The 27,065-nt window shown below is 45.2% G+C and overlaps 2 protein-coding genes and 1 long non-coding RNA gene across 3 annotated transcripts in view; 2 read left to right on the top strand and 1 right to left on the bottom strand.

The window, feature by feature from the left end:
- Nucleotides 1–18,122, top strand: part of LOC144390310 (dual specificity calcium/calmodulin-dependent 3',5'-cyclic nucleotide phosphodiesterase 1C-like) — a 442,515-nt gene extending 424,393 nt beyond the window's left edge. The window contains exons 13-14 of the mRNA XM_078096801.1: nt 17,309–17,390; nt 17,698–18,122. Of these exons, the coding sequence (XP_077952927.1) occupies nt 17,309–17,390; nt 17,698–17,822 (207 nt within the window). The 3' untranslated portion in view covers nt 17,823–18,122. The remainder of the gene's footprint in view (nt 1–17,308; nt 17,391–17,697) is intronic.
- The window catches only part of LOC144390233 (uncharacterized), a 145,473-nt gene that overhangs the window by 12,115 nt on the left and 106,293 nt on the right, over nt 1–27,065 (bottom strand). The window contains exons 2-5 of the mRNA XM_078096675.1: nt 2,575–2,716; nt 2,373–2,486; nt 1,014–1,133; nt 525–638 (exon numbers count right to left, since the gene is read on the bottom strand). Coding sequence (XP_077952801.1) covers nt 525–638; nt 1,014–1,133; nt 2,373–2,486; nt 2,575–2,663 — 437 coding nt within the window. The 5' untranslated portion in view covers nt 2,664–2,716. The remainder of the gene's footprint in view (nt 1–524; nt 639–1,013; nt 1,134–2,372; nt 2,487–2,574; nt 2,717–27,065) is intronic.
- On the top strand, nt 6,438–15,310 carry LOC120814081 (uncharacterized). The gene is made up of 5 exons (XR_013454373.1): nt 6,438–6,601; nt 9,984–11,303; nt 11,400–12,659; nt 14,564–14,680; nt 14,839–15,310. It is a non-coding gene; the product is annotated as an uncharacterized LOC120814081 (long non-coding RNA).

The raw sequence follows: 27,065 nt of genomic DNA, 5'->3' as shown, positions 1-27,065 counted from the left end.
CCTTAGATCTTCTGAAACTAGTCTTTGGACCTTTTCACAGAGTCTACTGACAATACTTTGTCCAAACCTCTGCATGGAGTCCAGAGACCACGTCAGCTGGTCCACAGAGCACTGAGTTTATTCTAATCACATGTTCAGTCCCAGTCCCACGTCAGGTCACCACGCATGCATCAGTGCAAGTCATGGAGTGAGGTAACGACCAAGAACGTCTGCAGTAACTTGTTGTTGCTTGTTTCTTTACATGGATTCGTTTTGTGCTCCCGGTCTGCAGCGCTGTTGTTCCCTTGGTTACCGCTGCTGCTCGTTGTTATTATTCGGGCGATCGCCATGACTTGGATTGAAGCGTTGATGACAAGTAGATTGCGAGCTGATAAAGTGTGGGCTCCCCTGTGTTAGACCTTTTAGACCACAGCGTTCCTCCAGGCAGCAGTCATGTATTTTGTTTAATTTAAACCAACAAATCTGATTTTTTTTTAAATGACTGTTCTGTTTGGACACTTAAGAAAAAAAAAATGCCTACTTACTCTGTGTCATAAGAAGGGCGTCCATCTTTGAAGTCAATCCAATGCTCAATAGACCGATCACTCTTCATGGACACACATCTGGGTTCAGGAGACTTTCCTCTCTGCTGATGTGAACTGAAAGAAACACTGAGATTACATCATCACATCATCATCTAATCATGAAGCATCAGCCCACATGGTGTCTGTCCTCACAGAGACCAAAACAAGGTAAAGGTTCATGACGTGAGGTCTGGATGTGGACCACATGACTCCCTGTAGTGGTTTAGGTCTACTGGTCCTGCTGGTCCCACTGAGAATCAACAGCTCAGTCTTTCAGCTCACTGTTTTCTTCACCAGTCAGTTTGGTTTAGTCCCAACAGGTCTCACCAAGTCCTCCATGGAGCTCTTCCTCCCTCACTGGACACTGCTGAAGGGCCCTGGAGCAAGAAACCCAGAACCTCCACCAGAGAGTCTGGTAGAAACACCTCATCATCAGCCTGAGACCCTCACCTTGCATCAACAGGGGGACCAACATCTTTGAAGTTTAGAGGAGGATCCATAGACCAGTTACTCTTCATGGACACACAGCTGGGTCCAGGTCCAGGTCCTGGTCTTGGTCTCTGATGAGTCCTGGGTCACACATAAAGAGTCAGAGTCTGTCCAACAGAAAGTCTGATAGAAACATCTGGGCTCTTTCTCAATATGCGGCCTGTTCTCGGGGAGTCTTCTTGAAATGACCCGCTGGTATTCAAGTTATACATGAGATGAAACTATACTATAATTCAGCTTATACACATACAGTATATATGTATATATACGCATGAGATATAGACTATAACTAGGCTGCGTGTTCTTAACGTTTAATCTGTTGTCAGACTGATGTTCGTTCACCAGTAACGTTTCGTCTCTTTGAGATCAGAGTTTAGATTCATATCTGTTTAAATTAAACTTTAACATCTTGTCTGTATGCAGCTTGTTATTGTCTATTATTGTGCATTCAAAGGGACTCTGAGCTGTAATAATAATAAACGCATATTTTCCAAATATGAATTATTGAGTATTTCTCCGTAAGATCTTTCACGTGTGGTCATCTACATGCAATGAAGTGAAAATGTTTCTAGTTGTTTCCTTGTTTGACCGTGTAAGTGTTCCCCTGAGGTTAATCACTAATGATGTCCCCCATCTTACTGCAGCCTCATTTATCACTGTATCATAGACATTAAATACTATGAGGTTAATCACTATTGATGTGGACACACAGATGAGGTTCAGCTACAATTTAAATAAAACTTACATTCATTTACAGTTGTATGTTTGTGCATTTAACTGGACGAGGACACTGATTATCACCCTCTTCATGTTTGAACTGTAGGTTATATTAACTAAAAGAACATTAATTGATTCATTGTTGTTGCTCAAACCGTCTCTGTACTTTATGAAACATTTATAAAGCTGATGCAGTGTGATGTGATACATCATCCCTCAATTAAATGTTTACCTCAGTAACGTTTTGATGGGTTTCTTCCATCCAATAATATATTAGATCTACACCTGTCAGTGTGATCCAGTAACGTTCAGCAGCACCACAAACTGCAGCTGCTCCTCTTCATCATTAGGAAGATGTTCGATTGGACACACACATATATAATATATATATATATATATATATATATATACATATATACATGCACAATCAGACATACAATTAGCTCAAATATCTCAGTTATCAGATCAGACTTGCTGTCCAATCAATAAACAACTCAGCTGCTGTTCCACATGTGGAAATGAACGTTCTCTTGTACCTGTGAGTCCGTTCTCTCCGTCTCAGGTATTGAGGAAGGACCCTCATCATCAGCCTGAGACCCTCACCTTGCATCAACAGGGGGACCAACATCTTTGAATTCTGGAGGATAATCCATAGACCGGTTACTCTTCATGGACACACAGCTGGGTCCAGGTCCAGGTCCTGGTCTCTGGTGGGTCCTGGTCACACATGTAGAAGCAGAGTCAGTGAGTCAGAGACGTTGGGACATGGAGACAAGTGGATGACAGTTGGAGATGGTCCTCTCACCTCTGAGCTTTGGTCTGGCTGTCATGTTCCCCACACAGAGGGGCTTCAGAGGGAGGGACTCCGTCCTCTGGGTCCTCAGCCTGATTCATAGCAGAGTCCACACCTTCACACCTTCACACCTTCACACCTTCACACCAACCTGCTGGCAGAGCTCACACGTTATTGACAAACCACCAATTTGGGTTTTTCCTATGAAGCCAAATGGAAGCGCAGCAGCTAAACCAGAAGTGCACATTTTCACAGTAAAAGTCCTGGAATGGAAGGTTTGTAGGGTATAAATGCGTCAGTGATCCAGCGTATAGCAGGGTAGCATATGAAGAAACGTTAGCTAGTGAATATAAATGGATCTCGGTTATTACAGATGTCTTTGTAGCCCAATTCAGTCCAAAGGTTTGGACACTTTCTCATTGAATCGAATGAGTAAACGTGTCCAAACGTTTGACTGTTCATCTCATTTAAGAACCAATCGGTGTGGTTGAGGTTTGGGCTTTGGGCCGTTTTACAACATGAATGCTTTGATGTGAACTATTCCATTGTAGCCCAGGCTGTATGTTTAGGCTCATTGTCCTCTTGTCCTCTATTTGGCTCCGTCCATCTTCCCCTCATTCATTGTCTCCTGGTCCTGCTTGTCAGTTCGGGTGGACTTCCTCCTCTTGGCAGGTTTGTGGCTGTTTAATCCTTCATGGACTTGAAAGCTAAAGAAGTTCTGCAGGTGTTGAGGAGCAGGGGGTGTCAGACCCAACTGCTCTGTGGAGGAACCGAACATGTTGAGGGAAAGAGGATGTTACGCTCAGCTAGTGTGGAGACACTCGTGGTGCTCTACAAGTATTTGTAGCTGTAAAACATTTGCCATATGAAACTCATAGAGGTGGATTTGACTTTGTTACCTTGAAGCTAAAGGAGGGGAATGATTCTGCTTTCATAGAAGCACAAGCACTCACTACCTGGAAGGGGATCGGATCATTGAAGCCTCTATTAAGGCCACCACAGTGTTCTCAGGTTAAATGGACCTTTGACAGCTGATGAGAGGAAACTAATCAAAAGTACGCTGTGCATCCGCCCACAGCTCCAGAGGTCCCTCTGAGGTCACAGGTCACATGGCAGCAAAGAAGGAAAGAGAACCAATCCTTCTCTTTTCTGCTCTCGTCTCGTGACATTTGGGAAAATGTGTCAAATGTTCTAGAGTCCAAATGTCTGAAGGCCGTAAAGTCACACGAGTCATTTTCTTTAGACCAACATTATATCTTCTCATCTTGGACCTTTGAGCTCTTTGGTCTACAGCTTGATTTAGGATGGAAGTGTGACAAACAAAGAAACGACTCTATTCTTATTTATTGATCCATGAACAACACGTGTTCACTCCTCCACGACATCAACATACATGATGTTTACAACTAAGCATGAATATCAAATGAAGGAAACACAAGCATTCAATGCATCTGTCCCAGAAACAACAACCGTTCAATATGATTCAATCTGTGGTTTGAATCAGTGGTTCTCAACTGGTGGGTCGCGGACCCCTTTTTAATGGCCTGGGAATTCGCGTTTTCCCCTTTGCCTGGAAAATAAAAATTATAATTAAAAGAAAATTGGGGAGACTTTGGGTTTTTGGGATAATTAAACCTACTTAGTTTTCTAATTAAACATGGCGAAACGGAAGTACGACACCGACTACGTTAGATGTGGGTTTTCTTATATTGAGGACAAAACAGGGCAAAAACCTCAGCGCGTTCTGTGCAGCGAGGTTCTGGCACAAGAAGCATGAAGCCGTCCAAACTGAAGCGGCATTTGGAAAGTAAGCGCTCTTCTCACAAAGAGACCTGTGGAGCCCTTTAAACGGATTAAATCTGTCTCTGCAGCGGAAGGGGAACAACATTCATCAACAGCAGGACAAAATCAATGCTTTCAGAAAAAAGATCTCTGTGTGGGCAAGTCATGCTTCCAAAAGCCGACTCGACGTGTTCCCCAATGCCTGTCATGAGGGACAGCAGCTGGACACGGCAGACAAGAACGTACTGGAGGAACAATCACGGCACATCTGAATAAACTTCTGGAGCCGTTTAACGAATACTTTCCCCAGAAACAGAGGGACGACCACTGGATACGTGACCCGCTTGGAATCCACATAGAAAGTGTCACGTTGCCAAGCAACGGAGAGTCAGCTGATGGAGCGGTCATGTGACCGTACGCGGAGGTGAGCCCCTCCCAGTTGTGGTGCAGCAGCGTGATCAGCGAGTGTCCTTCCCTCGCCACTCGAGCAGTCAAAGTGCTGCTACCCTTCAGCACTGCCTGTCTCTGTGAGTGCGTCTCAGCTCTGGTTCAGCTGGAGACTAAACACAGGAAGAGACTGGACATCGAGCTTGACCTCAGACTGGCCTTGTCCACTAGAACTCCAGACTTTGAGACTCTTGCCAAGAGCAAAAAACATGCCCAGTTCTCCCAGTAGAAATTCCTCCAGACTCAAGTCAGTTTTCACCTCAGGTTGAAGTGAGTGCTGCTTAATTTCTGTAAAGCACAAAGTTTTTCAGGATTTACCTCCTGATGAGGTAATCACAAGAAACGCTCATTTTCTACATCCGAATCCTTTTGAATAAACTTTTTATTTAATTTATTTTGCATTTGTGCAAAAGCTCCTCAAGACACAGTGTTTGTCGTATCTGTTAAAGTCATTTGAGTCTTTTTTGTTTGAAATGGCTGAAGATTCTTAATTGTTGTATGTTGTAATACCTCGTGTCCTTAAGATGCACTTTGGGGTTTTAGCTCATTTAGTGTAAAGGGAATAGTTCCCTCTCTAGCGTCGCTACCAGCTGGCTGTTTTCTCATTAAACTTGTTTTTGTGTGGTCATACGTGTTCTGTCTCCACACGCTCTCAGGTTCAAACTGCACCATATTTTCATTAAATACATCTGAGAAGTGAAGGATGTCCCTCGATTTGGGTCGGTTGTCATTGAGGGGTGATGGTGGGTCCCGGAGCCACCAGACCAGCTGAGAACCACTGCTTTAAATAGTCGTATTCTGCCCCCTAGTGGTGGAGATGTGAACACGTTTACTCTCCTTAAAGTGTCTCTGAGCACTGAAGCAACACAACAATACTGGAAATAAATATCAGAGCCAACAGCAACGAGTCTGCCACCACAAACTGTGTTATTACCTACAGTAATAAATGTGTTGTTACTATATTAATAACTATATTGCATCAAACAGCGCACAGATGAATGAGTATCTGTGTACGTGGATGAATGTAAATGTGTCTGCGTGTAGTCAACTGCTGTTGTTAACACACGATGACGTTTCATATTCATTCTTCTAATGTTACTCTGCTATATTATAGATATTGTTGCGTCACAGACGGATTTCTATCGTACAAACGTTCTATTGCGTTTTACTGTTAAAATGTGCGCACTTCCGGTTTAGCGGCTGCGCTTCGGTTTCGTTTAAAAGGAACAAAAAGGGATTTACAGAAAAACAGATCGGTCGTTTTTTCGTATTTGGACAGAAAAGGACATTTACTCCTTTGGTTTGAAGCAAAAAAACTAAAATAAAACGGTGTTATTTCCGTATTTTCGTTTTATTTCCGTATTTTCGTTTTATTTCCGTATTTATCGTCTAAACGGTAAAGGAACTTTGCAAAGGTTGACGGCCCGTTAACACACAAACACACAGTAAACACACGCTGTGTGTCACGGGACATACTCACACGATGTGACACTTTAAGACGTTAAAGTGAAGCTTGGTGACTTTCTACGCGTCTCCCTCACGTCTTCTTCTTCTTCTTCTTCTTCTTCGTCTTCTTCCGGTTTGTTCTGGCGGGTCGCAACCAGCGTCACGTGACCAGGTGCATCGCGCCACCTGCTGTACCGGAGTGTGCAGGTTCAGGGTTTATTGCTCAGCCTGCCGCTGTTACCTGGATCCTACGACCTGGTCCCGTCTCTTCTATGAGACGCATCAGGGGTCTAAAGCAGTCGGGCCCACCCTGCTCCACTGACACGACTCCCTCCACACTCCACTTCCGTCCCCGGTGGACAATGTGAGCCTCCAATCGGTTTCTTTCGTTATTGTATTTTTGTCCCTTCGTAGTTAATACCTGTGTGACTGAGTCGTGATATGATGACCTCCTCTCTCCGCGTACAGCAGGGATCCAACATCTCTTCCAGCATCCATAAACATGTCATTAATCATGATATTATAGTAATATTACAATTACGACTGTCCTCTGAATAATAAACGTGTCTGTCCTCATCCCTTCATAATGAGCGTCTCTGTCCTCTCCACCAGACCTCCTTGTAGAAACATCTCGTTTTAGCAGCTCCGTTCACCGGAACATGGAGGAGAAACACACAGAAACGGAAGCGAAAAGACTCCGAAGGCTCGTGTTGCTGTAAACGTCTTCCGGATGTAAGTTAGTTCAACGTGAGAGCCGATAAACCGCTACGGTCTCCTGATGAGACAACATGTCCAAAGGGCTCAGAGTGGGATTGTTATCAGACACGTTGGTTCTTCAGGTGATTCCGTGTTGCCGAATAACAGATGAGCTCCGCGTGGTTCACAAAGGCTCTTCTACTTGATGTTAGTGGTGATGTTTGGGCCGGTTAGGCAGCAGCGTTTGTTTAATTCAACCCTTTCTGAACAGAGTTCTGCAGCACACGTCACCGTCAGGCTGAGCGCTTATAAGCAGCTGCTTGGTTTGCCCACGTGGGGGCGCTGTGGCCCACAGAGCCACCGGTTAGTTCTGTGACGTCACATAAGTGCGTTTTAAGTGTTTCAAAGACACTAGAACACAACACACTGAACTAAACCAGAGACGTGTGTGGGACAACGTCCTGTAAGAGGACAACGAGGGAACTCGTGTTGATGTCCAGCAAGGGGACGTTGTCCCTCCAGATGTTAGTCCATCGTGTCCAGAGGCGCTGACGTTCTCAGTGAACTACAAGCAGGAAGTGAACTAATCCCACATGTGCTGCTGCTCGATGACTGAACCCGTTGTTGTGAACAAGAAGAGGCTCTTTAGTCACCAAAGAACAACAGTTACTTCATTATCGTGGCTCCACTGACCTGTGATTGACAGGTGACATCACGTCACTACCTGAGTTAAGACCATGATGTCACTACAAGGCTCACCGCTACTTGAGCTTCTCTGCATGGCCTCAGCGCGCTGCATCGTGCCGCCTTCATTCACGTGTCATTCAACATGATTGACAGCTGTATGAACAGCAGCTGAGGGGCGCGGAGACGTTCCTGCAGCAGGAAGAACGGAGAGAACTCAGAGCACCAGTAAAGGTCTTCAGGGAGCCCCGGTGGTGGAGCTCAGTGGTTCCATTAGCGCCTCGGTCCAGGGGAAGCTTCAGGAGAACGGCTGGTCATGGACGGGTAATAAGCAGCAACAGAAACATACGAGAAGACTGTCCACAGCTGCATCATGAGGGACCTCTGTCCTCGTGTCCCCTGTTGACTGGACGACACGTGGAAGCAGCTGAAGGTCCTGATCTCCACGCTGCTCGTATTAACCTCCCAACGTGGGGCCCTTTCTCAACGATGGGACGCAGAGGACGGACTTGCGTTCTGGGGAGAACAGACTCGGGGGTCCTGACTCACGGGGACAACAGAGGACGCTCATTTCATGGGACAGCAGCTGCCTCGATGACGTCAGCTGCTCTGAAACATTTGAATACGCTTCTTGACTGTCGGGTGTTGAACTATCACGCTTTTGTTTGCTTCTCATTTCAAATAGAAACGCTGTGTGTGACGGAGCAGCAGAGGAAACTAATTCACAGTAAATATAAATATCAGACATGAAAGTGTCTCAATGGAGCAGATCAGAGTTGTTAGAGCCTCGAGGGGCGAAAAGCAAAGAGGAAAAGGGCGGCGTTTACCCTGAACACCCGTCCACAGCAGCGCAGAGAGAACGGCCCCCCCTCACCCACTGAGGGACACCGTGCACATCAGGAGCCCAACGACACGACCAACGTCCAACAAACAGGCGTTTAAAAAGGGCGGCAGTGCTACTTTCTGCACGGACGCTTCAGCTTCACCATTGGTGAGATGCTCTGTGTTTCAGTGTGTGTGTGTTACTCAGCTTCATTGTGTTCTATTTGTAGCCGTTTACCTGCTTCATCTTCCTCCGTCTGGATGTAGCGTGTCCTTCAAGACAAACACACAAAGTGAAACTATGTCTTTGTGATGACGGCTTTAAAGCAACATTTAGTGACTTCGATGAAACGTCTCACTGTCTCTTGACTGTAGAACACGAGACATAATCTACACGTCCACAAGGAGACACGTCCTGGCTCGACTGCTTTCTGTCCCAACATGTTTTACTGCTCATCAGTAGCTGAAACATGCCTCTGAAACAGCTCATAGGATGTTTAGATCAGACGGTTTGATTGTCAACGTGTCACTGGCAGTGATTGACAGCTGTGTTGGAGACTCCAGGCTCTGATTGGTGGCTTTCCTTTGGGCGCAGTGAAACGTGCCAAAGGCCATTAGGAGCACTAAGCGCAGGCCGAGCATCCTGATCACCATCACTTTTGCCTTGTTGACAAGTCGTCTTTTCCTCCTGCAACCAGCTGACAGCAGCTCCAAGAGGAAACGCTTCCCCACTTTGTGTCTCCTTGTTTGTCCCCGATGGCACGGCCGCAGTAGGAACTGCTCCAGGAGACATCGGGATGGACTGAAGTCCACAGCCGGCCTCATAACAGCCGACGTAGCCCGGCCCACTGTGAAGAGGGCGTAGTTACTGTCTGATGGAGTCCATGTGATGAGTACGGAGAACAGCACACAGCGTCGTGTTTACAGGCTGCTGTCTCCACGGCAACCAGGAGACTGGGAGGTGACGTCATGTCGACTGGTGTGTCGTCAGTTGTTGGGCAGCGGAGCTCAGGGAGTCATTGTCACTAATGAAGAGGCTGCTTCTTGATGTCCTCCTTCACTTCCTGATTCCAGCTGCACCCCCATGACACACACACACACACACACACACACACACACACACACACACACACACACACACACTCTGATCCTCTGACCAGTGGCTCTGGGTTGGGAAGGTCAGGTGTTATGTTTCCTTTTACTGATTCTATTCTTGTTCTTATCACTTGGTTGGAAACACGTTTCACACACAAGCAAGTTTACTTCCACGAGCGGCTGAACAACACAAACAAAACGTGGGGCTGCAGGTTGGCGTCGGTGACTAAACACAGGTTGGGTAGAAGTATCCTGGGAATGAACGAGGTCACTAAAGTGGACGTGACTTTAGAGACGAACGTCCCCACACTGTACCAGGTGGACCAGGAGAGTAAGCACAGTGTGTGTCCCCAGCACCGCGCTGTCATTGGACAATAGAAGTCATGCTTATTGGACCCAAATGACCAGTAAGAACGTCAAATGACAGAAATTCTCCTTCTTTTGTCCAGTTGCCAACGAGGCGGCGCCGAGCTCCCGCTTTCCACCGGCCCACTTGGCACGTGAGTTCATCCAACTTGTGTTTCAAACAGTGACCTCTGTAATGCAGGTAAATACCGTGTGACGGGGGCTTCTGTCCACACGTGAGGGGCACATGGACATGTGACCCGCCATGAATACGTCCCCTGCAGAAGGGGACACTGAGCCGGCTGTCAGTCCAAACAGTCGCACAACTGGAGGCAACAACCAGTCGGCCAGAAAACTCTACTGATTCTGTTCAGACTTCATTCTTTAACTATCCCCACTTTCTCTGTGCAGCATCAGGATTTGCTCCTCTGACGTGTGTGTTTTCCAGCAGTGGGTCTAAGCCTCCTTTGTAGTTGACACATCTTTTTTCTTCAACTGTGTTCACTCCTCCGTGTCCATTCAAACACGTCCTCGTCTCTCCGTCTTACGGCCGACTGCGTCAATCACTTTGGTCCCTGATGGATTAAAACATGGACGCTGCACACGTGGAAATGCTAGCAGGCGCTTTTGTGTCCATCGTTCAGGCTCACGGTCCCAGAATGCACTGCGCACTGCCGTCCCAGCGGCTGTTGGCATCACTGAATACAAAGGAGTTCAGAATGAAGAGATCCTGAAGGATGAGCTGCCGGTCCTTGGTGCCCCGGACACCATGGAGAAGACTGCCAGCAGGTCACACACACACACACACACACACACACACAGCGGCCTTTGCTTCATGTAAATGTATCATTCACATGCCAAATGAAGCTGTGATGAAGGGAAACGTGGAAGAGGAGCTTTGCTTGCTGCCTTTGCTAAACAGATGGTGTCCTTTACTTTAAGTTTTACTCGCCGCACATAGAACAGGCTTTACGCTTCCTTTCATGGCGTTCTAGCCAATTGTTTAGAATGTGCTTTGAGACGGGACTTCAACCCACAATCTACGTCCACTGAGTGAGACAGAACCCAGTTAGAAAAGAGCGCTGCAGCTTTCTTTGCAGTGACATTAACTGTGAAACTGCTGATTTGACTTTGACATTACCAACTGCACTGCCATGTAATATGGGCGCACATATTATACAGCCCAGATTGTGCTAAACACTCCCAAACCATCTGTGGGAGATATATTCTATCTATAGATTGTACAGCTCCCCAATCCAGCGTTTGGGACGGTCTGAATGGAGGGCAGATGCTGCTGGGCCTCTATGTGTTGCAGGTTGTCTTGTGAAGCAGCTGGAAAGGGGGGAGGCATCTGTGGTGGAGCTGAAGAGAAACCTGGACTACGCCGCCTCAGTCCTAGAAGCTCTGTGCATTGAGGAAGCCAGGCGAGAGATTTCACTTCTGCTTTTCTCAAATAATCCATGAACATGAAGAAAAAGGGATTTTAAAATGATTTTCTTGAATTCTTTCACGATCGGCAGCTAAATAGACCTTTGAGCAGAGGTGGAGGAGCACGTAGAGAAATGGCCAAACGCAAACGTTTGTCCTAAAAAACAAACCTGTGGAGCAGAGGAGTCCACAAAAGGTACAACAATCCAAAGAATCCAAGGGGAAACATTGAAGTGTAAAAGCAGAAAGCAGGTGAGGTTCAGGTTAACACATCGTCCTCATGCACGCAGGACTTTATGGACACAAAGGGTTTCTTCCCGTCGGCAGTCGGCTCATCAACAGAGCGCGGCTCCCCCAGCGTTTTAATGGCACACGGTACTGGGCCATTCCAGTAGCACGGTGGCTTCCTCACTCATTTATAAACCACAACGGGATCATTTACACACAAGCTACGTCGTCTTAAGCATTTTGAAGCTAAAGTAAAGCACTCTAAATATCTTAAGACTATATTAACTGCAATACCCCGTAAATTGGTGAAAGGCAATTAAATATTGTATGTTAGTAAGTAAGATCGTCCATGGATGATAAATAAATGACAATTACATTATCATTCATTCATATTATTTTACTACTAATTAGTATTTAAATGATTCCATTAAGTCTGTGTATGTTAGTAATATATTTAATTTAATGAGTAACTCGTGGCTCAATACGGTTTCCAAGTTTCTAACCCAGAGTTGTTTAAATTCTTGCTGCACAATGTTGCGAGCCTTATTCCTTATAGGACAGTGGGACCCTGCACATGAATACAGAAGACCAGCAGGCAGTTACTAGTTAGTTACACAAAAGATGGCCGACCTAAAGGTAAACCAGTAGTCAACTCTCGTCTTGTGGAAGTTGTAACAAAATGACGGCAGGACGTTTCAGTTAAATGTGAATGTGTCTGAACGCTGGTAAATACGCGTCCCATCAGCCACGTGGTCAACGCGTGACACAATCGGCTGGGAAAATCTGACAAGCCGTGTTCTACACAATAATTGAATTGTGTGCTCATCGAGTAGTGAATAAGACAATCCTTGAATTTGTTGATGAAGATCATCAATCAGCAGCTTTGGCGAGAAGGTGTGATCTTTTTTCTGGCTTTTAGTCTGATGCGTGTCTCATTGCAGGCGGCTGGTGGATCCAGAGGACCAGCTGGGTGACATCCGGTCGGACTCGGTGCCGTCAGAGGTTCGGGACTGGCTGGCTTCCACTTTCACCCGGCAGACGGCTGTGATGCTGCGCCGTAACGAGGACAAGCCACGCTTCCGTAGCATCGTTCATGCAGTGCAGGCCGGCATCTTTGTGGAGAGGTTTGGCTTGTTTGGTGTATTTGATGCAACAGTCATGTGGAATATTAGGCCCTTCATAGTTGTTTAGTCATGATGTGTGATGTTTGTTTCAAGGTTTTCCCATTTAACATGAATACTATAACACAGATAACATAAAGGGTTCATTGGTAATAATAATAAAACTCTGCATTATCCTCGTAGCTGAATAGGGTACAAACATGGTGGACTCCACTGGGTGATTGTTTGCTGTTGATGGTCAAAGCCAGCAGGGACACGCGTTACTTGTACGTGGTGCAACTAAGCCAATCAAATGTCCTCTTAGCTCAAACTAACCCGCTGACTGAAACCATGCTAGCTGATCCAGCTTAATGTCATTAACTGGAACCAGACGTCAGTCATCAGGATAATTGTGTGTCCGCGTCCTACTTCAAAAGGGGGAAGAGTCGATCAAATCAACTCAAAGGAAGAGGCTCTTTTTTCTCCGCTGACGAGCAGGAGGGGATCATGAACGCACCATATAGAACCAGGAGTTTGAATATGTGTGTGTGAATCAGCATGTATGTGTGTATTCCCTCTATTCTTATCATGAGTCCACCTTAATCATATTCTATAAAGATGATAAGCTCCGTAATGAATAGTGATAGGAACGCCTTTTCAATAAGTGATGAAACACTGAATGACTCAATTACCTGCAGTTCCATAAAAGCCCTCTTTGATTGCATTTACTGGGACATCGGCAGGGAATGTAATGAACCATCCAGAAGTTTCTCAAGCGCCAAATAAACTTCAGGAACAGCGCGGCGTGCAGCGGCTTTCCCCATGTTCTCCGCATCCCAACAATGTACACAAATGCACCGTTGAGACACATCGTCCTGCCTGGAATGCAAGGACTCGATTGGTCGATTGGTATTACGTGGGACGACTTAACTCTGGACATAATGGCGAGGGACACTTGTTAGGATTTTATCAGCTACTATCCATACTGCTTATCGGTCAGGTTCCTTATTGATACTATATGAATTATTTAGTCACAAATAGAAGATAATAAAAAATCCACATGCTTAATTGACTCCCTGTTGCTGGTAGCGTGAAGGGACTTGATGTGGGACCAGGAACGGTAGAGGGGGGGTTGGACGTGCTGGGTCATAGCTGCAGCTTCAGCCCAAAAACTCTCCATCACCAAAGCCATTATCTTCCTCTCTAAGTTTTTTGTCTTATACAGAGAACTCTTCCCTTGAACTCAGCCGTCCACCTTTTAAAGCACGTCCACAAAAATAATGAGAAAACTGTATCCAGTTCAGCAAGAAAGGGACAAGTTGTGAGACGCTGTAAGGACACAGAGTCAAGGACATAATGCTCAAACATAGATATTCAGATTATATTAAAAGCCCCAGTGGGCGATATTCCACTGGAGTCAGTGGAAGTGGTGGTGGATGGTTAGAAGTCTTGTGAGTTTACAATCAGCCAATTAAACGTTAAACATTGAACCGTCCAAAACCGATGCTCAAAAGGAACTTAAAGCATCATCATTTTAGGCTTCCTCTAACACACTAAGGAAGCATCGCTATTTGACCAGTAATAAGCAAACACAAACTGGGATCGATCTGATAAATACGACATAAACCAGCTGAATGTGGTTCCATTTGTGTGGAATATTGCTATATTTCTTCAGCAGTAACATATAAACTGATCTCAACACACAAATCCATAGATTTTGCAGGTGCAGGATAACAAAAGAAGCCAGAATTCAATAACAAATTCCCAGTTGTTAAATTCTATATCAGTACAAAATCCTCCAGACTAAATTGTAACTGGTGTTTTTATGTTTTCTTATCGATGGTACCTTAACAAAGGAATGCTAGAAATGAGTTGAACCGTTATGTGGACATTCACGTGCTAATAAAGCTTCTGTGTGTCTTTTCTAGCATGTGGACATGTGGTCTTTTGATGTGTTTGCACTGAACGATGCTAGTGGGGACCACGCTCTGAAATGTGTCTTCTATGAGCTATTCACCAGATATGACTTGATCAACCGTTTCAAGGTATGTCCATTTTGACAAGACGCTGTGTATGTAATGAGCACAATGTCAGCGACAGCAGAACTAAGTATTGATGGGAACGTACTGGGTTCAACAGAACAACTTCTCTGTATTGCTTCTACAATTCTGCAAAGCAACTGGTTGTTCCTTGTCTGTTGAAGGTCCCTGTTTGTGTCCTCATATCCTTCGTGGACTCGTTGGAAGTGGGCTACAGCAAACACAAGAATCCCTATCACAACCTGACGCATGCGGCTGATGTCACACAGACCATTCATTACCTGCTCCTCAAGACCGGCATGGTGGTACGTTCAGGGTTGGGTAAAAGCACAATGCAATACGCTTTTCAAAAGTGCCTGCAGACTTCCTCAGTGGATCTCACAAGTAACTCATCACAGCTTTCCTACCTCAAAATCCAATCGGGACGGGATGAATGATGACTGACAGGTAGATAATAATGATGCAATAGCAAAGTTAGTGTTGTCTCTGACTGTAAATGGATGAAAGGCTGCATGACAAACTGGGGCTTTAAGTCACTTTGGTGACTTTTATTGATGTAGGTTGTTACAGCAAAGAAAGAACAAATCAAGAAAGAGTTCAGTGAATCAGTAAAGTAAAGACAAAACGTAGATTTAAATCATGGTTAAAACCTAAATGAGACTCCTTCTCAGGTAACCAAGGCCGCAATAAACAGAGGCCCGCGGGGCCTTTTTAAGCCCCTCCCCCAAACACAAGCACCACCCAACTTAATTTGCGTTGACATAATGCATCAACAATTGCATTAGTTACATTACATTACAAGTGCTACTGGAAAACAACCGAGGTGGTTCAGGCACACTGACAACGGGCAAAGAGACTCCCTGCAGTCTCTGAGGACAGTGGACAACACTGGAGCATGAAGAGATATCTAACAGGTGACCTAATAAAAAGCCTACTATGAATGATAGCAGCTTTACCTCATACATTGTTGGCATTATCACGATGACGGTGAGGGAGATCATTCCTGAAGTAGCCGTGTCGCATTCGCAGGTCAGACACCGCCATGTTGTACAATGACCGAGCTGTTCTGGAGAACTACCACGTCAGTGCTGCATATCTCCTTCTACAGCACAGTGATGACATGAACATTCTGTCTAATCTCTCCAAAGACGAGTGGAGGTAAGAGAAGAGCGCTGCAGCTGAAGGGACGTCCTTTTTTACCGCTGTTTCCATTCAATGACTTCAAATAATAATTCACTGTACAATACAACCCCCAGATTACAGTGCAAGTCATTGCTTCTAAAATACTGCCTCCTACTGGTGCTTAGAGGGAGCTACAGCTGATGATACCAGGGGGTAACACATCACCTTATTTTACAGTCAAGCAGAATCAAATGACTCATTTTAGGGACAAGTTGAGTAGTTTGGGGCAGAGTTGCATCGATCTGGCACTGCATTGCTGCAGAAATATAGAAGTGACAGCAACAGGATGAAAGCATCTCAGTCTCCTCTGATTAAACTTTCCCCAAGCTTCATCTCAGATTCATTCTGTAGGGAGCATGAATGTTTTACTGCCTGCCCTCTTTCAGAGAGCTTCGGGCTCTGGTGGTGGAGATGGTGTTGGCCACAGACATGTCCTGCCACTTCCAGCAGATCAACGGGATGAAAAGCCACCTGCAGCAACATGAGGCGTGAGTGTTTCACGTCTGGGTCCGACCCGCCTCATGCTGCCAGTCACTCCAGTCCTTCACAATGCTGAAACTATCAAACCATGATTGTTTCTGCTTTACAACCCTTCACGCGCCGCGTCCACTGACTGGACTGGACTTGCAGGCCCGACAAAGCAAAGGCCTCGTCCCTGCTACTGCACACTGCTGACATCAGCCACCCTGCCAAACGCTGGGACCTCCATCATCGCTGGACCACATCCCTTCTGGAGGAGTTCTTTAGACAGGTGACCACTTTGAATCAATGAGCGGCCTTTTCATTTATGCAGTACTCCACATGGCTCTGCACTAGTGACGAAGAAGAAGACGACAAAGTTTGTTTTCAGAGGTAAAACAAGCAGACGAGTACTCTGGGTGTAACATCAGATAAACCAGCGCTGCCGCTCGCAGCTCACCACCTGCTAACAATAGTTGATTGTATACATTCATTAGAATAAGGTTTAGTCTTTGTACATGTGAATTAGTAATGAGGTAGTAGAAGACGCTCAGCACCTTCTGGTGGACTTGTCCTCCAGTAGCAGGCAGTCAGTGGTTGTTCATGTGAGACAATGACTTAGGAGGAAGGCGTGTAGGGAGGGGAGGAGATGAACTGTGGCTGAAAACATGTCGACAGTCCGAATACACTCAGCGAGGAAACATTACAACAACAGGATGATTGTACATGTGGTCTGAAGTGCTGAAGCAGCCATGTGGGTCCAGATAAGATCATTGGTCACACTGAGACCATCTTAAGTACAAAAGGAAGAGATACTAACTAATAACGCTGCGGAAGTGCTACTGAAGTAACATGTACTACATGTAAAGGCAAATCCACATTCTATGTACAAATGACACAGGAATGAGAAATGAGCAAACAGATGGTGACATGTTGTGTTGGTGAGCCTTGATGGCAGCACCTTGTAACGCTGCTTTGTCTACTCGTTTTTAGGGGGATAAAGAAGCGGAGCTGGGTCTACCGTTCTCTCCTCTCTGTGACCGCAAACCCACCACGGTGGCACAGTCTCAGATTGGTAATAGAATAAGAATCATTTACACCACAAAGCTGCTTGTTTGTTTATCTGCTATCTAATGAACAGTCTGCTCCAGTGTACCTCTGTTATGGAAACCGTTGTCCCAGTATATCGATTCATTTGGGAGAAAAGTTCAGATGTTTATACGCTGGACCAACATTCGTATCTAGTTGTTGTGCGTGTGGAAGTAGCATGAAAACTAAGTGATTATTTAGTTACTATCAAATAGTAAAAACACGTCGACACAAATTAGAATCAACAAGGTGAAGTGAATCTGTTAAGTGGGCGTGTCTTCCGTATCCGGCAGGATTCATTGACTTCATGGTGGAACCAACATTTACAGTGCTGACAGAAATGATGGAGAAAACTGTGACTCCGCTTGTTGAGGAGGCATCGCGATCTGGAACGGCTGCCTTCAGACGCTGGAGGTGACAAACAGAAGATTACAAACACTTATTTTAGATGATCCTGTGGTGTAGATCAGCCGTCCCCAACCTGCTCCCGTCTTCCCCTCACGGACCATCGGCTGACGTCCTCATCTCATCAGATCGCTACTACCAAGACAGGAAGTCACAGATAGAAACTAAAACAGACCTTCAAAAGGCCCAATTTCAATTGTTTCCATGTGTCCATTCTGGGCCACCGTAGGAACATGACCACCCCTCCCTAGATAGTTTTAACACTATTAAAAACCAGCATATAGTAAGAATCTATTCAATTTCCATCATCAGATCCCCGATACGCTACACACTGTTTATTTAAGGAAACTAGTACTTTAATACACTATTACCTTAAGCATGAACAGCACAGCTGCATTATCATCTAAACACGCTAGGAAACAATATTTACATCCTGTATACATGTCAACACGTTGATGCTTTTACTTTGAAGGGTAACGTTGACGGCGTTGCTTTGTCCAATAAGAGGCACCAGCTTTCTACCTCAACACGTCTGACAGGATGTGTGTTTGTGTGCACGTGTCTACACTGTCCACAGTGACCACAGTGTCAGTGGCAGTGATGGAAAGAGGTCCAGTGTGAAGAGTACAGGCTCAGAGGGCAGCTGCTCTCTGACCACGGTGGACTTCAAGGGCTTCAAGGTCACATGGAACAAGGAGATTCACCACAACAGGGAGACGTGGAAGAACCAGGCAACCAAAGGTGCCCATACTTACCACCTGGTATCATCTGTCACTCTCTACAGGGCTCCTTCCAGTCCGGGGGGCCACATTATCAAACACACATCTGAGAAGCAGCTAAGCGTATTAGCTGTGAGAAGACATTGTAGCACTGCTTACTTTATCATGTCCTTATTTAATACACGCATGTCCATGGACTAATTACCTTCTGACAAATACAGGTACAGTCTGGGTTTTACTTCCTTCTGATAATCATGTGAATCAGCCTGTGAGCAGCAGCAGCTTCATCCTAACGTCTCCTGAGTGCTGCAGTGATGTCAAATGAAGCAACATCATAGAGAATATTGCTTTTGTTAATGCGTGTTGGTGTTCTGGAAGACCTGGAGGAAAAGGTCCAGAAGGAGGCAGGGGAGAGTGGCCGGCAAGAGAAGGACACAGTAGAGGAGACACAGCCAAAGGGACACAATTCAGGACAGGAGATGAAGACAGAGGTGGAGGGTCAGGTGGTGTTGGAGAGCAGGGTGCAGCAGGAGGTACAAACGCCCAAAGAGGAGGAAGGAGGAAATAATCCAGGTGGACCTTCAGCATCAGGCCCAAAGAACACAGAGGCAAAGCCTGAGGAGCACACTGAGAAGCAGCCGTGCCACAATGGTCAGCATCCCCACAGTGTACTTAGTAGTACTGTGCTCAGGTACACTAAAACTAGTAGGACTATACTTTGACTCATTTTCACAGTATGTATTTGTTCATTCACTAAATTAGTAAAAAAATACTGTAAAAAGGTATCAAACTAATTTGTAGTTCAATATTCAACATTTACACACAAATGTGGTGAATAAAAGTGTAACAATCTTATTTGTTATCTAATTATCACACATTATTAAAGTTAAAAAGCAACGGCACCTGTTGACATCTGGCAGGTTCCTGTTTATCAGCAGGTAGAAACATTAAATTATTCAAATTAATAGTATTCAACAAATAATAACGGGGCACCACCCTGGGATCAGGGGCCAATAACCAGACTATAAATGAGTTGTCTCACTGTTGGTGTTCACCCAATGTGTCAATAGTCAAAGTTCTGTTTGAAGGTTTGAATTCGAGCACCAGATCGTCATCAGAACAGTGCAATTTAATTCAAGCCACATCCTGATAAAAGATGATTATTATATCAGGGGGATGAAGGACTGCTGGAGAAGAGCTTCTACTTCATTCCTGCTCCACTAGTGATGGACAAATAGATGCTCTGCAGAGACCTTTTTAGTTATCACAGAAAATCTAAACTGATGAACCATTTCAACTACAGCACAGAGTTCTCTCGCCAGCCCTTCATCCACCTGAAGGAATCTTACCCCAGAACCCATTAACCACCTTAATTAGACCAGAGACCTGGACGGTCCCACATCGGATTCCCACCGGCAGAGACTGTGTCTCGTAGAAGAGTTTATTGATATCCATAATAACCGCTTGTCCCAAAAGCATGAAAGACATATAAAAAGACACCTATGAGTGATTAGGAACATTTTATTAATCTAGTGTTATGCTTTTCTCCATCGACGTTGATTCTCTCTACACCAACGTAGAGACCCAACTGGGTCTGAAGCGATAAGGGACATTAGAAAATATCCTCATCCCACTGGGCCGGATGAGGGCCTCCTCACCCGTTCTACCAGAGAGGACTTTGTGTGGGTTTGTAGTTTCCTGCCTCTTGTGTCCCTGGGTTAGCTTCACTTCCTGCCCTGCGATTGTCCGCCGTGTCCCTGATTGTGTCCACCTGTATTTCCACCTGTGTCCAATCACCTGCGCCTTCCCTGTGTGTTTAAAGCACGTGTGTCTCTTGTCGTTACGTTCAATGTGTTTTGTATGTCGGCCTCGTAGTGCGTGCACGTCTTTTGATTGGATTACCAATATTGAGAGGCGGGTCCTATATGAGCAGGTCCATGCAGAACCTCCGAACTAGGAAACTGAATTAATTTGTGTACTACTATTAAATCTTAATTCCAATGAACAGCTTAGTAGTCTACTAAGCTGTTTTTCTAACCCACAATGGCAGAAGGAGGAGAAGATACCGATTTGATACCGAGAGGTCGCCCGAGGCCGACGCTACAAAGCCCGTCACAGGCGGGAAAGGGGTTCGTTCGCCACTTTCTTCGTTCCAACTACGAGCGCCATCAACGGCTCACAGGCCCCGTGAAGCTCTGCAAACTGGACTGCTGGGAATGCCTGTTATTTGCCAGTGATGGAGTTGGTGTTTGGAGCCACACTGGCTTTGCTAACTTGAGTTGTCTAACCAAGGCAGCAACCAGACACCAAAGTACGGCTGGACACTTACAAGCAACGGTGCTTTTCAAAACCTTTAGGGACACCCGAGTGGATGTACAGCTCAACGAACCAGCGCGCAGGGCAACGGAGCTGCACCATGAAGAGGGGAAGAAAAATAGGGAAATATTGAAAAGACTCGTTGATCGTGACGTTCATTTAGGGGACACGATGAAAGTGTGACTCCACAAACAAAGGGAACTACGTGGAGCTTCTTTCTTTCTTTTCTGAAAGCAACACAGATTTACGATAGCACCTGTCCACTAAGCAAGTCTTCATTGGGACGTCAGGCAAAATACAAAATGACCTAATTCATGCTATTGCTGAAGTGATGGGAGAAGAGATCAGAATGGGGATTAAAAAGCTCCCTTTGTTGCTGTTATGGAGGACCAGACAACAGATGTGAGAAATGCAGCACAGCTCCCACTCGTCCTGCGTTATGTGACGGACACAGGAGTCAAGGAGCGATTCATCCCATTTCAAGATGTGACAAGCGGCCAGCGGGCTGATGACATTGCCGCTCTTATTTTCCGTTTCTTGGAGGGAAATGAATGTAGTGTGGATAAAGTTGTGGCACAGTGTTTTGATGGCGCAGCAGTCGTGGCATCTGGCCTCAATGGGGTGCAGGCTAAAGTTAAGGAGAGGGCACCGATGGCCTTATTCATTCACTGCTATGCACATCGATTCTATTTAGCACTGACTCAAGGAGCCTCAGAGCTTTAAGAAGGTCTTCCTGGCCAACCTCAACGGCCTTGCAGCCTTTCTCTCACGATCCCCTAAGCGCACACAGCTGCTGGATGACATCTGCAAGCGCCGTCTTCCTAAGGCTGCACCAACGAGGTGGCAATGTTCATCTAGACTGGTCAATGCCGTCTTTGAAAAGAGAGCTGCCCTAAAGGAGCCCTTTACCCACTTACTGGAACACCATGACGACCACGACGGGGACGGGTCCTCGTGGTGCAGGGGGTACAGCGGGAGTGCTGGGAAGCGCAAGGTTGGAGGTTTGAGTCCCGGCTGCCCCGTGTCTCAAGTCAAAGTGTCCCTGAGCAAGACACCTGACCCCTCATTGCTCCCCGGGCCAAATGTAAAAAAGAAAGTGTAACGTAAGTCGCTTTGGGTAAAAGCGTCTGCTAAATGACCTGTAATGTAAATACTGTGCTTATGGCTGATGGATTTAACGTCTGGATGAGTTTGAGTTTTGTTTCTTGCTTGAAACATTCAATGGGATTTTTCATTATTCGGATGTGCTTTTTGGAATCCTACAGAAACAAACTGGATGTAAAATTCTGCCCGACAAGGTGACGGAGTTTTGTGACACGATTGAGCGAGAGAGGCGCAGGTTCAGTCCGATCTACGATGACACAGCGTCTCCAGTTCACCCAGCACAAGGAGACCGCACGTACCGCCAACAACTCCACAGCAATATTCTGGACAACATTCTTATACGAAACCGGTTTCAAGACCACGAAAAATGAATGTTCCTCTCCCTCCTGGACCCCCAGCACTTCCAGACCTACCGGAAGAAATCCCCGCAAACGGCCTCCTCCAGCTTAACAGGGAGACACGGAACACTGTTCGACCTGTCCAAGCTAAAAACAGAAGTGACTGTAATGTGCGCTGTTACTCATTTTGAAGGGAAAAGTCCGTCTGATCTCCTTGATTTCCTTAAGCAGAAACATCTGAATGAGGACACGGGGCGACTTCACACACTGGCATGTGGGACAGTGACTATCTGTGTCCACGGCTTCTGTCGAGCGCTCATTCTCCGCCTCAAAGCAAATCAAACCGTATTCCAGAAATGCTACTGGACAGACTGGGCTTTCAGCATCAGCCTCCATGTCGAGAGAAAAGGACTTATTGGTGGAACTAAACGCACTGATAGAGTCATTGAAGTCTTCTTGAGGAAAGAAGGAGGATGGATTTTGTGTTCAAATACTCAGTCTTTGGTGAGTAGGCATACAATGCATTTTATTTTTTATTAAATGTGTATGTATGTTTTATTTCGTTCATATTAAATAGCCTATATATTAACAAAATAAAATGGCAAATAGCCTACGTTGCAAATGATTTATTTTCTTTCTTTTATTTCCAGTGAATAGTTGTGTGTCTTTATCATCACGGTGAAACTGCTTTGGGTGCGACAATAAATATTTATTTATATTTGGATTTAAAATAAAAATCATTGACTTGTTCAAGTCAATGATTCGCTTTGTCAGATCCATGCTGAGCTCCTTTGACTTTCCCATTGTAGCGTTTGTGGTCGTTTGTATCCAATGAGCTCTATTTAAATGCCTCAGAGTCACCAGCTGTAGTCACTCATAAGCACTCACAAGAGGTTAAGAGGCCATGAAGCTCATTGCATTGACACAACGTTCTAAGGCACCAAAACTGCTAATTCATGTTGCTGTATGTATATTTTACACCCAGCAGATTTGATCACTTTTATTTATATATATATTTCTGTCCAACACACACTTTCAATACTCCACTTTGTGAGGAGATAAACTCCACCCTGTTATCAAATGTGTGCTTGTGCTTTGTGTGTTTTTGTTGGTGACTTAAGTGTGATATTTGGTGCAGAATGAAAGCTTCAAGTTGCACCTGAAGTAGCGAGCTCAGTAGTTTGTGTTGTTGTGAGACGGCTCTGCGTGAAGGTTAATAAGGTTAATAAAGCAACTTATTCATTACTCATTTCTTTATTTACTCACTTCCTTCTTCAACATGCTGCACCACCAATGTTTCCTCTGTGCTATTGACACAGCAACAGGGCTGTAGAATAAATACAGATATTATGGAGGAAATAGTACAAAAGTCAATAGTACAGCATCTTTAAAAAGGATCAGAGTATTTCATGTCAAAAGAAACAATACAGCGTGTTGAAAGCATCTTTATTTGATGGCCTGTTTAAACATGTACAGTTGTTTCCAATAAAAGTCATTTATTAACATTAGAGCCAAACAATTCTATTTCTGTTAAAGTAACACATGGAGTAAATGTTGTAAATGACATTATAGGGAATAAAAACACAAGTAACGCATATTCAATATTTCCTTGAGAGGTTTGCTGAACCATTAAAAAGCTTCTTGTTCAAAACAAACCTGATTATGTGAAATTAGATTTGATTTCACTCAACAGATTTAGAAAGATTTGAAGTTAAAATGGGCTCAAAAAGAATTACACATTCATATTTTCCTTCTTCACCTTGTTTTTATTATTGCTGATGAAGCGCACACACACATAAGGACACATTTGTCTCATATGGGGGGACAGATGAAAGAGCGTCTTATAAAATGTCTTCTTGAACACATAAAGATGAAGATTAAAGCCTAATTAGGAGCCAATATCTAAATGATCATCTATTGATTGAAGGAGCACAGCAGCATTAAGCTGAGCTCTTTCACACTTCCATCTGAGTCCCAGAGAGCTGTGGACCCCCCAGAGTCCAGACCAGCTCAGGTACCCCTCACCTGCTCCACCTGCATCTACACCCACATGAACCACCATCAGCTGTACAGACTGAACTATGTGGTGAGCAGAGAGGAAGGTTCTCCACCAGGAGGAGACTCTCCCTCTTGAAGAGGACACAGAGACACTGAGGAACCAGACCAGGACCAGAACCAGAACCCAGGATAAAGAGGTTCAGTGAATGTGGTGCTGAAGGTGTGGAGGTGGATCAGTGTGTCAGAGGAGACTCTGTAGAAGGACAGAGAGCCAGCAGGACAGTCCACATACACTGCTACTCTACCAGAGGAGGAGGAGGAGGTGATGAGTGTTTCTGTCTCATTGTGATAGACAGAGTAACCTCTATCAGAGCATCTCAGACTCCAGGACTGATCATTGTATCCAAACAAACAGTCTCCACTGTCTCCTTTCCTCCTGATTCCTCTGTAACTCACTGATACATAAACTCTTCCTCTCCACTCGACCTCCCAGTAACAGCGACCAGTCAGACCAGTTCTACACAGCAGCTGAGGCCAGGAGTCAAATCTGTCTGGATGATCAGGATATGACTGATCCTCCTCCACACGTGTCACCTTCCTGTTGTTGTCAGACAGTTTGAGTCTTTTGTTTACTGTGTTTGTGTCGATTGTGAGTTCACAGGAATCTGATGAGAGAACAAGACACAATACAGCTGCAGTTATTAATCATGTGTTCATCTACTGACACGTTGATGATGACATCACAGAGGTGAATGAGTGATGTCACAGTGTGAAGATGGTTGAATCTTCATGAATCAAAGCACACTTACACTTCCTCAGACCTGGTCTCAACCATCGGACTCCATCAGGCTCCACCCTGAAAGGAGGAGGGGGGTCAGAGCAGCATGGAGACATGGACATTACATCACTCTCACACACAGCTTTGTCCTTCATGTCCACATGGAGCACCTCTTCTTCTTCTACCACTACTTACAGACGACCACAGACTGTCAGTCAGGCGTCACACAGCGACGAGGTGCTGGAATATATTCATGAAGAAGATGAATGGATAACAAATAAGAAATGGACCCGTCACTGTACTTTCACCAGATGTGAATTCAAACGGGAGAAATGACGTCATGCTACAGATCAAGCTTCATGGGACGTGTGCAAAGGAACATTCACATTAAACTGTTTCATAAAGATAAAGCAGATACAGACCATTCAGTATTCACACAATGTGCATGTTTCCATGTTGTCCCCATTTGTGGACAATGTCTCTCCCTGTGGTTCGCTGGAGTCCCAAAACTTTACAAATGGCTTTGTCACCTTTTCCACACTGATGGATCTCAATGACTTTGTTCCTCATTTGTTCCTGAATGTCTTTGGATCGCAGCCTGATGTCTCGCTTGTGAGGATCTTGTGGTCTACTTCACTTTGTCAGGCAGCTCCTATTTAAGTGATTTCTAGATTGAGAACGGCTGTGGCTGGAGAAATGGAACTGGGCTTTCCAAAGATGTAATGAACCTCACTTCATTTATGTTTTCATCACTTTTTCACACAGGGCCATTTAGGTTTGGATTCTTTTCTCCCCTTAATGATACAAACTGCATTTTGTGTTTACTTGCGTTATCTGTGTCTAATATTTACATTAGTTTGATGATCTGAAACATTTAAGTGTGACATGCAGGCATGAAAACGGGTCACGGGTGAAAAAGGTGAGACGGATGTTTCCCCTCTAGGGGTTTTCAGCTGGTTTTGTCCCAGGGACCAACATTCTGAATAGAAAGTCACTGGCCTGTAACCGCCCCCCCACATATTCCGCCTGTAGCACTTGTCAGTGGAATCTCTTCCATATTCTTCTGGATATTCAAGTGACTGAATGTCTTCAGCTGGACGCATCGGTCTTAATGTGCCGGTAATGATGGTAAATGATGCTTGTAGCTGGTTGTCATCTACGCTCCACTACGGTTACATAAAGGTGGCGTTTGTGTTTTCACAACGTTTTATCTCATAATTTAGACTTTCTATCCCCTTTCTTCAGTGCGGAAATGGGCTTCTATAGTTGTGTGAATGCATCACTCCAGCCAATCCAAAGACGGGGTTTGTAACCAATCAGGTGTAGAGACCATGTGACTGGCTCCGCCCCCTTACTGTCAGAAAGAACAACAGCGAGCGCGTAGAAAACTCCTTCGAGCGCGAGCAGAGATTCTCCTCGTGAGCAACGAAGTTCACGTTCAAAAGTCCGTCTCACGAGAGATATTTATTTATTTATTCATTTGCTCGCGGATGTTTGATTTACGTGCATCAACCTGATTTGCGCTCTGGAATTTTGGCAGTGATTTGCTGCCATACCCCCCCCCCCAAAAAAAGGGTGAAGGATTTTCATGCCTGAACATGAAAGAAATGAGGAATCAGGAAGGCAGCAAACACTTTATCACATTTTCCACTTTATCACATTCCACATTTTCCAGTGAGGCTGAATGAGGCGAGTCGGAGGACGTCCACGTTGTCCCATTGATCAGGTGGACTGCAGTGTCTCCCCGTTGTACTACTTCATGGGGGGGCACCCCTGTTATAATGATGGAAACACTGAACTGGCTTCGGTCGCTTATCAAAACATCGGCCAAATAAGCCGTTTTTCAGACTTTATGAGCAAATACAGAATCCCTTTGTGTTCATTTCTAAAGCCGCATAAAGACACACGTGACTTTATTTAAGGCGCTGCGCTACTTGCAAGTCGCTGTGTTGTGGCAGATTCTCCATAAAGGTAGAAAACAACAAACTCATGGTCATGAAGGT

The sequence above is a fragment of the Gasterosteus aculeatus genome, chromosome 21 (genome assembly GCF_964276395.1).
Source record: "Gasterosteus aculeatus chromosome 21, fGasAcu3.hap1.1, whole genome shotgun sequence".
In the NCBI taxonomy this organism is placed as follows: Eukaryota; Metazoa; Chordata; class Actinopteri; order Perciformes; family Gasterosteidae; genus Gasterosteus; species Gasterosteus aculeatus.
Note: the sequence above shows the minus strand (reverse complement) of the source record. Positions and strands in the feature narration are given on the sequence as shown.